The sequence below is a fragment of the Arachis ipaensis genome, chromosome B05 (genome assembly GCF_000816755.2).
Source record: "Arachis ipaensis cultivar K30076 chromosome B05, Araip1.1, whole genome shotgun sequence".
Taxonomy (NCBI): domain Eukaryota; kingdom Viridiplantae; phylum Streptophyta; class Magnoliopsida; order Fabales; family Fabaceae; genus Arachis; species Arachis ipaensis.
The window spans coordinates 112,041,609-112,054,584 of NC_029789.2; the positions used below are offsets into that span (position 1 = coordinate 112,041,609).

The following is a 12,976-nucleotide window of genomic DNA, read 5'->3' on the forward strand; positions in this document are numbered from 1 at the left end:
TTAAAATAATAAAAAGATCAAATATCCAACAAAAATAATTATTAAAAATTTCTAAAAAATAAAAAATTTATTAAAAACTAAAATATCCTATCTAAATTTTTTTTGGGACCAATGTGAACATTTATTCGATACGATATTATGATACATTAAGAAACACGCCTAATTAATTCGCTGCAGATATATTATGTTTGATAAATGATAATGACTATCGTGTTATATAATAATTAGCATGACTTCGATTATTTGAAGGTGGACTTAGGCCAAAGGATTGTATCAAAATGTGCCCTTTGAGTGAATAAAAGGCCAGGTGACCCTTTATGATCGCTATATATTAGTTTAATTATTGCAATGTAATATTTTTTTATCCATTGCCACAGTTTTTAGTCTAAGGTTACAGGTTTTTTCTTTTTTCTTTTTATCTCGATTGTCATTTTTTCTATCAAATATTTTAGACTACGATTTTAAACCGTGATTTTAGCTTGCTTTGTGGTTACGATTTTAAATGGTGATATTAGCCTACTTTATAATTACGTTTAAAGCTGTATCCAAAACTTATTCTATAGTCACAATTTTGAACATAGTTGTAAGAACCGGATCGGATAGATCGATTTGACCGAAAAATCGATAAATCGGATTCTTGACCGATCCGGTTGATGAATATGACCGGACAAAGAATAGAATCGTTGAGAACCGATTTGAACCAACCAATTCTAATAAAAATTAGAGAATCGGTGGTTTTTGTTCAACCAGCCGGTTTGGAAGGCTTTTTTTTATTCACTTGCCAAAACGATGTCGTTTTGGTTAAAAAAAAAAAAGAAAAAGAGACTCGAAGCTTGAAGGAATAACCCCCCCCCCCAATTCCTGTTTCCCAGGTCCCCAACCCTAATTCCCTAACCAATAACCACAAATCCACAACGGCTAACCCTCCCTCACCTCCTCACATTGCGACGTCACTCACCGCGCCACCGCCGTCATCTTCTTCGTCTCACCTTAGAAGACCTCACCGCGACCTGAAGTCTCAAGGAATAGAATAGAACCGCAGCTCTGCTTCAGTGCTTTGTCTCACCTTCGTCCCTGTCTCTCATATTTGTCATCGCCGCCGCCGCGCCACCGCCGTCGTCTTCGTCCTCTGCTGTCTACTCTGTCAAACAGGTTAGTTGAATATTGTTCTCCTATGTTTTACTCTGTTCTTCTAATGCTTGTTGAAAACTTGAAATTATGAAGCTGTTATGATTTATGAATAATGTTGTTATGTTGTTCTATTGTTCTGTTCTGTTATGAAAACTTGAATTTTCTAGGATGAATAGGTGAAATTTCTGTTGTTGAAATAACTGCTTGTTAAAACTTGAAATTATGAAGTTGTTATCAATAATGTTGTTATGTTGTTCTGTTCTGTTATGAAAACTTGAAATTTCTAGCATGAATAGGTGAAATTTCTGTTGTTGCGCTGCTTGTTAAAACTTGAAATTATGAAGCTGTTATGAATAATGTTGTCTTGCTGAATAGGGAATAGAAAATAGGGAATTTAGGGTTATTATTGTTTTATACTTTTGTTACTTCATATTGTTTTAGAATGGCTTCTGCGAATACACCATCTTTGCAAGAACAAGGATCAACTCCTAATGCATCAATTGGAACCCAAAAAAACAATAATAGAGCAAAAACCGATCCTATATGGGGCATTGTAAACAAGTTGTGGAATCTGGAAAAACCATTCTGTTATGCATATATTGTGAGAAGCTTATTAGGGGTGGAGGAATTCATCGGTTTAATCTTCATTTGGCTGGAAAAGGAGGAGATATTGAGTCATGTCGAAAGGTGCCAGCTGTAGTGAGACACCAATTCCATCAAAGCATTAAAGAGTTTCGAAACAAGAAAAGAAAAACTCAAGAACAATATGTAGAAAGTTATAATGCTTGTGATGAAGTTGAAAGAGAATTTGACGAGATCGAACGTAATGAGATGCAGCAACAACAACAAAAATCCGGAGTTCCAGCACCTAGCTCTAGAAAAGGAAAACAAGTCAAAGGATTACAATCCTATTTTCCATCAGCAACAACACCCAGAGCTCAACCAACTATCAAAAACGTTCTTCAAAGCAAAGAAATTATGGAGAAGTGTGATATTGCTATTGCGAAATGGATGATGGATGCCTTTGTTCCATTTAATGCGGTTAATTCAGCTTATTATCAGCCAATGATTGATGCTATTGCAAGCATGGATGTAGGGTATAAAGGGCCAAATTATCCAAGAGTCTGTGGGTATTTGTTGAGTAAATTGGTTGAGGATGTGAGGAAAATAATTGATAGTTATCGTGAGATTTGGAAACAAATTGGATGTACTATTATGGCCGATGGATGAACTGATCGTTGTAGGCGTACTTTGATTAATTTTTTAGCTTATTGTCCTAAAGGAACTATTTTTATAAAGTCAGTTGATGCTTTTAATGTCTTAAAAACTGATGATGCTTTGTTTAAGTTGTTTAGGGATGCTGCGTTATTTGTTGGTCTTGAGAATGTTGTGCATATTGTAATGGAGAATGCTGCAAACTATGTTGCTGCGGGAAGGTTGTTGGAGGCTGAGTTTCCTAAATTGTATTGGTCTCCTTGTGTAGCTCATTCTGTTAATCTGATATTTCAAGATATTGGGAAGTTACAAGAAGTGAGTGAAACTATGTCACAAGCTTCAATGATCACCAAGTATATCTATAATCATTGCTATATGCTGTTCTTGATGAGAAAGTTTACAGGTGGGCGGGAAATACTTCATTTGGCTGCAACTTAGTTTGCCACTACTTTCATTGCTTTGCAAAGTATTTTGGCTCAAAAGGATCCTTTGAGAGCTATGGTGACCTCTAAAGAATGGACAAGCTCAACTTACTCCAAAGAAGCCAAAGCTAAGATATTTGTGGATCAAGTCTTGGATTCTGAATTTTGGAGTCAATGCACTGATATTGTTAAGCTTACTGAGCCACTTGTTCGTGTTTTATGTATTGTGGATAATGAAGACAGAGCTGCCATGGGTTTTCTTTATCAAGCAATTTATAAGGCTAAAGGAGAAATGGTGAAGAGGTTTCAAAAAAGAAAGAAGGTTACTGATCCTTATTTGAAGATTTTAGATACCTGTTGGGATGCACAACTTAAGAAAAATCTTCATGCCGCTGGTTATTGGTTAAATCGAGCTTTTCGATTTAATGCTGAAGAATTTGAAAAGCACAGGAAAACGACTCCTAATTTGAATTCTAAGCTGACAAGTGAGATGAGGATCTTTAAGAATGCTGAACAAGATTTTGGAAGACTGTCTGCAATCTGTGAACGAAGCACTGTTATGCCAAGTGAATTTCTTCATAAATTTTGGTCTTTTACGATTGTGATGTATTTATGATTTGATATTTATGATTGTGATAAATTATTTTTTTTTGTTTTTTATGTTAAGATCAATGGTGGGAATCTTATGGTTGTGGAGCGCCAAATTTGCAAAAAGTTGACGATTCGTATTTTAAGCCAAACTTGTAGTTCTTCAGGTTGTGAGCGTAATTGGAGTATTTTTGAACACATTCACTCAAAGAAGAGGAAGCAGTTAGAGCATCAAAAGCTTAATGATCTTGTTTATGTTCATTACAACTTAAGGTTACAACAAAGGTACTTTCTTGATTATTTTAAGTTGAAAGCATTATTTTAAAATTTTAATCACCACAAGAGTGACGAAGTATATTGGAAGATCAAATGAGAAAGCAAGTTTATGATCCAATTTGTCTTGATGCATTTGAAAATCATTCGGAATGGATGTTGGAAGATTCACCACAATTTTTAACTCCTGAAGAAGTTGATCTTTACGAAATGATCTAGCAAATATGTCTCTTCAATCACCTTTAGATGATTTAGGTATGCTTTTATTTATTTATGAATTATGATCAACTAAGATTTTAGTATGCTTTATAACATGTTTTATATTATTTTTTATGTTGATTTGTGAAACATTAGATCAATTGGATTTGGAAGATGATCAGGATGATGATGGAGCCAACAATTCTATGGAAAATGCAAATCAAAATTAAACCAATTAGGATGTAGCTCCACATTTGTCAGATGAAGAATAATGAATCCATATTTGATGATAAATTTTGGATTAATTTGAGTGGATTTCATCATATAAACCCACATTTATTCATCCAAGTAGTATACTTTTGTGTTCTCTCCCTAAATTGAGCTTAATTGTGAAAACATGCTATTTTATGCTTAATTTAACTAATTTTATTCCACTTTCATTCCATTCAAAGCCTTGATGCTTTTGAAGAGTGATTTCAGGTGTAAGAGGTAGGAATGGCTTGATAAGAGTGAAAGAGAAGCATGCAAGTGGGAGGAAACATGAAGAAAACAAAGGAGAAGCACACAGCCATGTGTGCGTGCACACAACTCTCTGTGTGTACACAAAAGAGGAAAATCAGAAGGTGTGCGTACGCACAAGTCCCTGCACGTGAAAAGTCATGTGGCTCGCAATTTGAGGGGCTTTTTGGCCCATTTCTGATGGTTTTGGAGCTTATAAGGAGGCTAGCAACACACCCATATAGGACAATACACTACCATACATTATATTACACACTTAGTTAGTTTTTAGGGTAGTTTTTAGGTTAGTTTTCCTTAGGTTTTCTCAAAATTAATTAGGGTTTTGTAGGATTTTATAGTTCAAGTTTTGATCTTTGATTCTAGCCATTTTCCATTGTAAGTATTTCTTTAATTTCTCTTTTATTACATTACTTGTTCTACACTTTCTTATATTTTAATTTCCTTTATCAATACATATATAGTTTTGCAATTTTGGATTTTTAATTGATGAATTTGATGATCCTTGATTATTATATGTTTGTTTGAGTTGCCTTTGTTGATTTTGATCATTTGTGGTTCATAGTTTTTATCATTTTCCTAATTTTTCCATGTTTTATTGATTATGCCCACTATGTATTTGATGAAATGCCAATTTTGATTATGGGGTAGATTTTCACCCTTTGGCTTGGGAAAATGAGTATATGGATTACTAGAGTCATAATGTTCGACATTTAGTGATAATTCTTGGGTTGTTAGTTGTTATTGTTTCAACTAACGCTAGCTTTTTACTAAGGTAATTAGTAAGTTAGCTAGGATTTGTGGATTAATAACAATTATGCTCACTTGACTTACTCTTCGATGTTAAGGGTAGAATTAGTGAGATTAATCCATCATAATTATCATAGTTGTGGTTATGGCAAGGAAGGAATTCCATAACTCATCCAAAGTCAAGGTTCTATTTATGTTTTGAACCACAATTTTCTCAATTTTGAATCTTACTTGTCCATATTACATACATAGTTTTTTTTATTCCTTTATTAGTTTATTAATTAATATTTTGAATCGTTCTTTTATCTCTTAATTGTTTGCTTTCATCATCGAAACCCCCTTTGCTTTCCACAACCAAAATTGTGCGCTCTTAGGCATTAGTTCCTAGGGAAGACGACCCGAGGTTTAATTACTCTCGGTTAATTTGAATTAGAAATTTTAAACTTTGATTGATGGGATTTAATTGCCGGTTTGGACTATGCTACCGACGAAGTGATTCTTGTTTTTGAGAAATTCCGAACCGGTGCAAAATCCTTTCTATCAAGTTTTTGGCGCCGTTGTCGGGAAACTTAGTGCAATTGAATGCCATAATTTTGGTTGTTGTGAATATGTGAATAGTGTGAAAAGATACTTTTTGTTTCTTTTGTTAATTGATGTCTTTTGTTTTTATTTTATATTTTTCTCTATGAGTTATCACCCTCTTGGTTTGGAGTATGGTTGTGATCATTTTGTAGGGTTTGATAACTTCAATTTTGGATTGCATCATGGGATTGGAGCATCAATTTTTGAAGGAGCAACCTCCTATATACTACAATGAGCAAAACCTTCCCCAATATGCATACCCAAACCAAGGATATGGTGGATTTCACTTTGATTATGCACCTCCACCACCATATACCTATGACTCATACCCCCAACATAATCCTCAATCACCACATTTTCAAACACCACACTAATACCAACAACCACATTCTTACATACTACCTCAAGATACTCATCAACATGAACTACCTCCCACATATACAACCTTCCTCCCAATCAATGAAACCCCTCTTTCACCACAATGTGAAGTTTTTCCACCCTTGGCCCAAGACCATCAAGACCTTCAAGCATTCTTCAAAGAGCAAGAAGGGTTCCGAAGAACACAAGGGCAATTCATGGCCACCATAGCTGAAGCGGTGAGCCACTTGGTCCTACTTCGCTCATCCGATCAAGGCATTCCTCTTGAGGAATGTGAAGGGTCAACTAAAGATTGTAGTGAAGACGAGAGAATAGAGCCACAAGAGAAAGAGGAAGAGTTAGAGCATGAACTGAAACAAGAGGAGGAAGGTGGGATAAGTGAGCCGGAGGAGAGAAAGGGAGAGTTGAGGGAGATTGATCAAGATGTAGATTCCATCATTGATAATTTTTTGTCCACCTTGGTCAATCCCCTTAATGATCTTAATGAACCTCTTCCCATTGAGTTTGAAAGAGATATGGAGGTAGATTTCTCACAACCTACTTGTTATGACTTAAGTGATGGGGAAGAGGAAAAAAAAGTTGGTGAGGAAGCAATTCCGGTCCAAGAGCACATTGAGTGGGTGACAATTTCATCTATGAGCTTCATTGGCCCCCATCAATATGCTATCTTGGAGATGGATTACCAACTCAAAATCTTTCTTGGGTTGTTACATGGTGGAGAGAACGGTGTTGGTTCCCAAAAGAGTCCAAAGCTCATCAAGAAAGCCAATTCAAGCCTTGGGATTCAAGCATGGTGTGAAGCACAATTGAGTGGATTCCGGAGAGTGTTGGGGTACTACAAGGGTAAATTGATAGCTTGTCCATCCGGCTTGAGGCGTAAAAATCAACAAGAAGGTGAGTGGATGCCTAGAATATGGGATCCCGGAGGACCTATGAACTATGAAGTGCAAGCTTGGATGGAGATTTAAGGAGGAGTGAAAACACAAGCCCCCCTAACAAGAGTCTCCTCAACAAGTCCAACTTAAAGACTATAAACCAAAGTGCTTGGTGGGAGACACCCCACCATGGTAACATTGTTCTTACCCTTTCTTGTTTATAGTCTTGGTTTATTGCATTTTTGTTCATCTTAGCTAGCTAGGATTAGTTTAATTTTGAGTTTAGTAGGTTGATTTTGGTAGGGATCATGATATTGTAAAGTTTTGAATGTTGTGGGGTTGAATTTTGCATGAGCTAAGGTTCAATACTTTAGATTTTGAAAGAAATTTTTTTGGAAAAACAGGGCATGTGCGTGCGTACACAATCGGTAAATTTTGCGTCTCGTGCGTACGCACCACTCTGTGTATACGCACACCAACTTGTATGCCCCTTGTTGGGAGTGCTTGTGGTGCACGAAATTGTGATTCACACTTTTCACAACTCCACACAACTAACCAGCAAGTGCACTGGGTCGTCCAAGTAATACGTTACGTGAGTAAGGGTCGATCCCACGGAGATTGTCGGCTTGAAGCAAGCTATGGTCATCTTGTAAATCTCAGTCAGGCGGATTCAACTGGTTATGGGGTTTTGATAATTAAAAGATAAATAAAACATAAAATAAAATAAAGTTACTTATGTAATTCATTGGTGGGAATTTCAGATAAGCGTTTGGAGATGCTTTGTTGCTTCTGAACCTCTGCTTTCCTATTGTCTTCTTCCAATCATGCGTGCTACCTTCCATGGCAAGCTGTATGATCCTCTCGGATGAAAAATACCAGGTACGATCTCTGCACGGCTAATCAACTGTCAGATTTCTCGTCTCGGATGAAAAATACCAGGTACAGCTACCGCACGGCTAATCATCTCTCGGTTCTCACTAGTGTCGGAATAGGATCCTTATCCTTTTGCACACTGTCATTGCGCCCAACATTTGCAAGTTTGAAGCTCATCACAGTCATCCATTCCCAGATCCTACTCAGAATACCACATACAAGGTTTAGACTTTCTGGATTTCAGGAATGCTGCCAATGGTTCTAGCCTATACCACGAAGGTTCTAATCTCAGATTCGGATACTCTATTATCAGGAGAGACGATGCAAATCACAGATCAGAGATCCAAGAAAATATACTCTGGCTGTCGTCCAATGACTACGTTGAACATCATGTAGATCGCTTGTGGTTGTCAGGCACGCGGATCTTGGCTAAGCGAGTAACGAAGATAGTGGGTGATTGTCACGGGTCACCCCTTCATTCTGATTTAACTAAATTAAGTACGAGAGTATATCTTGGAGGAGAATTAGGCGTGAATTGAAAGAGAAACAATAGTACTTGCATTAATTCATGAAGAACAGTAGAGCTCCTCACCTTAATCTATGAGGTGTAGAAACTCCACCGTAGAAAATACATAAGAGAAAGTAGTCTAAGCATGGCTGTGTGGCCAGCCTCAAATGTCTAAGGACTAAACATCCAGAGATGCGAATACAATAGTAAAAAGTGCTATTTGTACTAAACTAGTTACTAGGGATTACAGAAAATAAGTAACTAAGTGCAGATAGTGCAGAAATCCACTTCCGGGCCCACTTGGTGTGTGCTTGGGCTGAGCATTAAAGCTTTCACATGCATAGGCCATTCTTGGAGTTAAACGTCAGCTTGGGTGCCAGTTTGGGCGTCTAACTCCATTTCTGGTGCAAGTTCTAGCGTTTTACTCTAGAAAAGGGTCTCAGGTGGGCGTTTGAACGCTATTTTGGGCCATCAAATCTCGGGAAAAGAATGGACTATTATATATTGCTGGAAAGACCAAGATGTGTACTTTCCAACACAATTGAGAGCGCGCCAATTGGGCTTCTGTAGCTCCAGAAAATCCACTTCGAGTGCAGGAGGGTCAGAATCCAACAACATCTGTAGTCCTTTTTTAGCCTCTGAATCAGATTTTTGCTCAGGTCCCTCAATTTCAGCTAGAAAATACCTGAAATTACAGAAAAATACACAAACTCATAGTAAAGTCTAAAAATGTGATTTTTGCTTAAAAACTAATAAAAATATAATAAAAAGTAACTAAAACATACTAAAAACTATGTAAAAATAATGCCAAAAAGGGTATAAATTATCCGCTCATCACAACACCAAACTTAAATTGTTGCTTGTCCCCAAGCAACTAAAAACAAAATAGGATAAAAAGAAGATAAAATACAATAAATCTCAAAAATATCAATGAAGATTAGTTTCAATTAGATGAGCGGGACTAGTAGCTTTTTGCTTCTGAACAGTTTTGGCATCTCATTTTATCCTTTGAAGTTCAGAATGATTGGCATCCATAGGAACTCAAAATTCAGATAGTGTTATTGATTCTCTTAGTTCAGTATGTTGATTCTTGAACACAGCTACTTTATGAGTCTTGGACGTGACCCTAAGCATTTTGTTTTCCAGTATTACCACCGGATACATAAATGCCACAGACACATAACTGAGTGAACCTTTTCAGATTGTGACTCAGCTTTGCTAGAGTCCCCAGTTAGAGGTGCCCAGAGCTCTTAAGCACACTCTTTTTGCTTTGGACCACGACTTTAACCGCTCAGTCTCAAGCTTTTTACTTGACACCTTCACGCCACAAGTACATGGTTATGGACAGCTTGATTTAGCTGCTTAGGTCAGGATTTTATTCCTTTGGGCCCTCCTATCCATTAATACTCAAAGCCTTGGATCCTTTTTACCCTTGCCTTTTGGTTTAAAGGGTTATTGGCTTTTTCTGCTTGCTTTTTCTTTTTCTTTCTCTTTTTTTTTGCAAGCTTTTTTTTCACTGCTTTTTCTTGCTTCAAGAATCAATTTTATGATTTTTCAGATTACCAATAACATTTCTCTTTTTTCATTATTCTTTCAAGAGCCAACAATTTTAACATTCATAAACTTCACTATAAAAAATATGCACTGTTCAAGCATTCATTCAGAAAACAAAAAGTATTGCCACCACATCAAAATAATTAAGCTAATTTCAAGATAAATTTCAAAATTCATGTACCTCTTTTTCTTTTTCAGAAAATATTTTTCATTTAAGAAAGGTGAAGGATTCATAGTTCATTCATAGCTTTAAGACATAGACACTAAACACTAATGATCATGTAATAAAGACACAAACATAGACAAAACATAAAGCATAGAAACAAAAAACAGAAAAATAAGAACAAGAAAATTAAAGAACGGGTCCACCTTAGTGATGGCGGCTAGTTCTTCCTCTTGAAGATCTTATTGAATGCTTGAGCTCCTCTATGTCTCTTCCTTGCCTTTGTTGCTCCTCTCTCATGGCCTTTTGGTCCTCTCTGATTTCATGGAGGATAATGGAGTGCTCTTGTTGAGGTCCATGAGTGGGTTCTCTTGTTTGCTCTATCCTCTTTCTAGTGATGGGCTTTTGAGATGACTTTCTCCATCTCCCATGACTCGGAGTTGGAAGCAACTGCCTTCCCTTTCCTCTTCTTAGAGGTTTCTCCGGCCGTAGGTGCCATTAATGGTTATGAAAAAACAAACAGCAGAGCTTTTTCCACACCAAACTTAGAATGTTTGCTCGTCTTCGAGCAAAATAAGATAGAAGGGGGTAGAAGAAGAATGATGCAATTAATTTTGAAAACTTATTACTGTATATAAGAAAATTTAAAAAAAGTTGAAAAGAATTTGAAAAGATATGTAAGTTTTGAAAACGTTTTGGAAGGAATTCAAAAGAATTGAAAAAGAATTAAGAAGAATTGGCAAGATTATTAATTTTTGAAAATAGAAATTGAAAGATGAACGTTTAAAATATGTTTAATGCAAAAAATTATGAATTAAAACATGAAAAATTGAAAAAAATCGAATTGGAAACAAAATTACCTCCCTTGTGTCATCCTGGCGTTAAACGCCCAGAATGTTATTCATTCTGGTGTTTAACGCCCACTGAACTGCCTATTTGGGCGTTTAACGCCCAGCCAGATACCCTGGCTGGTGTTAAACGCCAGGAATCCTTCTTTACTGGGCGTTTTTCTGAACGCCCAGAATGCTGCCTGCATGGGCGTTAAACGCCCATTCTGCTATCCTTACTAGCGTTTAAACGCCAGTAAGCCTGTCCTCCAGGGTGTGCTGTTTTTTATGCTGTTTTTGATTCCGCTTTAATTCTGCAGCTATTTTTGTGACTTCACATGATCATCTACCTAAAGAAAATATAAAATAACAATGGAAAACAAATGTCTATAAAATTTAATATAATTAAATAACATTGGGTTGCCTCCCAATAAGCACTTCTTTAATGTCAATAGCTTGACAGTGAGCTCTTATAGAGCTTCACAGAGACTCAGAGCTTTAATGGTGGCCTCCCAACACCAAACTTAGAAGTTGAGTGTGGGGGCTCTGTTTGACTCTGTATTGAGAGAAGCTTTTCATGCTTCCTCTCCATGTTTACAGAAGAAGATCCTTGAGTCTCAAATACAAGGTAGTCCTCATTCAATTGAAGGACTAATTCTCCTATGTCCACATCAATCACAGCTCTTGCTGTGGCTAGGAAGGGTCTTCCAAGGATGATGGATTCATCCTCATCCTTCCCAGTGTCTAGGATTATGAAGTTAGCAGGGATGTACAGGCCTTCAACCTTCACTAAGACATCCTCTACAAGTCCATAAGCCTGTTTCATTGATTTGTCTGGCATCTCTAGTGAGATTCTTGCAGCTTGTACCTCAAAGATCCCTAGTTTCTCCATTACAGAGAGTGGCAAGAGGTTTATCCCTGACCCCAGGTCACACAGAGCCTTCTCAAAGGTCATGGTGCCTATGGTACAAGGTATTAAGAACTTTCTGGGATCCAGTTTCTTCTGAGGTAATTTCTGTTGAACCAAGGTATTCAGTTCATTGATGAGCAATGGAGGTTCATCCTCCCAAGTGTCATTACCAAATAACTTGGCGTTCAGTTTCATGATTGCTCCTAGATACTGAGCAACTTGCTCCTCAACAATATCTTCATCCTCTTCAGAGGAAAAATCTTCATTAGAGCTCATGAATGGCAACAGTAAGTTCAGTGGAATCTCTATGGTCTCTGTATGAGCCTCAGATTCCTTTGGTTCCTCATTAGGGAACTCCCTATTGGTTAGTAGACGTCCAACAAGGTCTTCCTCACTGGAAGTCACTGCCTCTTCCTCCTCTATAGGTTCGGCCACTTTGGTTATATTGATGGCCTTGTACTCTCTCTTTGGATTCTCTTCTGTATTGCTTGGGAGAGTACTAGGAGGGATTTCAGTAACTCTTTTACTCAGCTGACCCACTTGTGCCTCTAAATTTCTGATGGAGGACCTTGTTTTAGTCATGAAACTGAGAGTGGTCTTAGATAGATCAAAGACTATGGTTGCTAAGTCAGAGAGGCTCTGCTTAGAATTCTCTATCTGTTGCTCAGAAGATGATGGAAAAGGCTTGCTATTGCCAAACCTATTTCTCCCACCATTATTATTATTGAAGCTTTGATTAGGCTTCTGCTAATCCTTCCATGAGAAATTAGGATGATTCCTCCATGAAGAATTGTAAATGTTTCCATAGGATTCTCCCATGTAATTCACTTCTTCCATTGAAGTTGGAAGTTGGTACAGTAAAGTCACCAAACACCTTCCTTGCATCTCCACCATTGTTGTTGGGTTCGGCTGCCATGTCTACTTCTTTTTCGAAAATTTCTGTCAGGTCCTCTCTGGAGTGTTGTGCTTTAGCTTCTCTTAGCTTCCTCTTCAGAGTCCTTTCAGGTTCAGGATCAGCTTCAACAAGAATGTTCTTATCCTTGTTCCTGCTCATATGAAAAAGAAGAGAACAGAAAAGAAAAGGAATCCTCTATGTCACAGTATAGAGATTCCTTTATGTGAGTATAAGAATAGAAGAATAGAAGAATGAGGTAGAAGAAAAAATTCGAACACAGAGAGGGAGAGAGGGTTCGAATTATTAATTAAAAGAAAA

General features: G+C 37.1%; 1 protein-coding gene across 1 annotated transcript; it reads left to right on the forward strand.

Annotated features, from left to right (window-relative positions):
• LOC107640884 lies at positions 1,675 to 2,784 on the forward strand. The gene is made up of 2 exons (XM_016344387.1): positions 1,675 to 2,338; positions 2,399 to 2,784. The coding sequence occupies exons 1-2, from the start codon at positions 1,675 to 1,677 to the stop codon at positions 2,782 to 2,784; spliced, it is 1,050 nt and encodes a 349-aa protein (XP_016199873.1).

Coding starts and splice junctions, on each gene's coding strand:
- LOC107640884 (XM_016344387.1), top strand. CDS start 1,675: ATGGGGCATTGTAAACAAGTTGTGGAATCTGGAAAAACCATTCTGTTA. Junction 2,339..2,398: donor GATTTGGAAACAAATTGGAT/GTACTATTATGG, acceptor TTAATTTTTTAG/CTTATTGTCCTAAAGGAACT.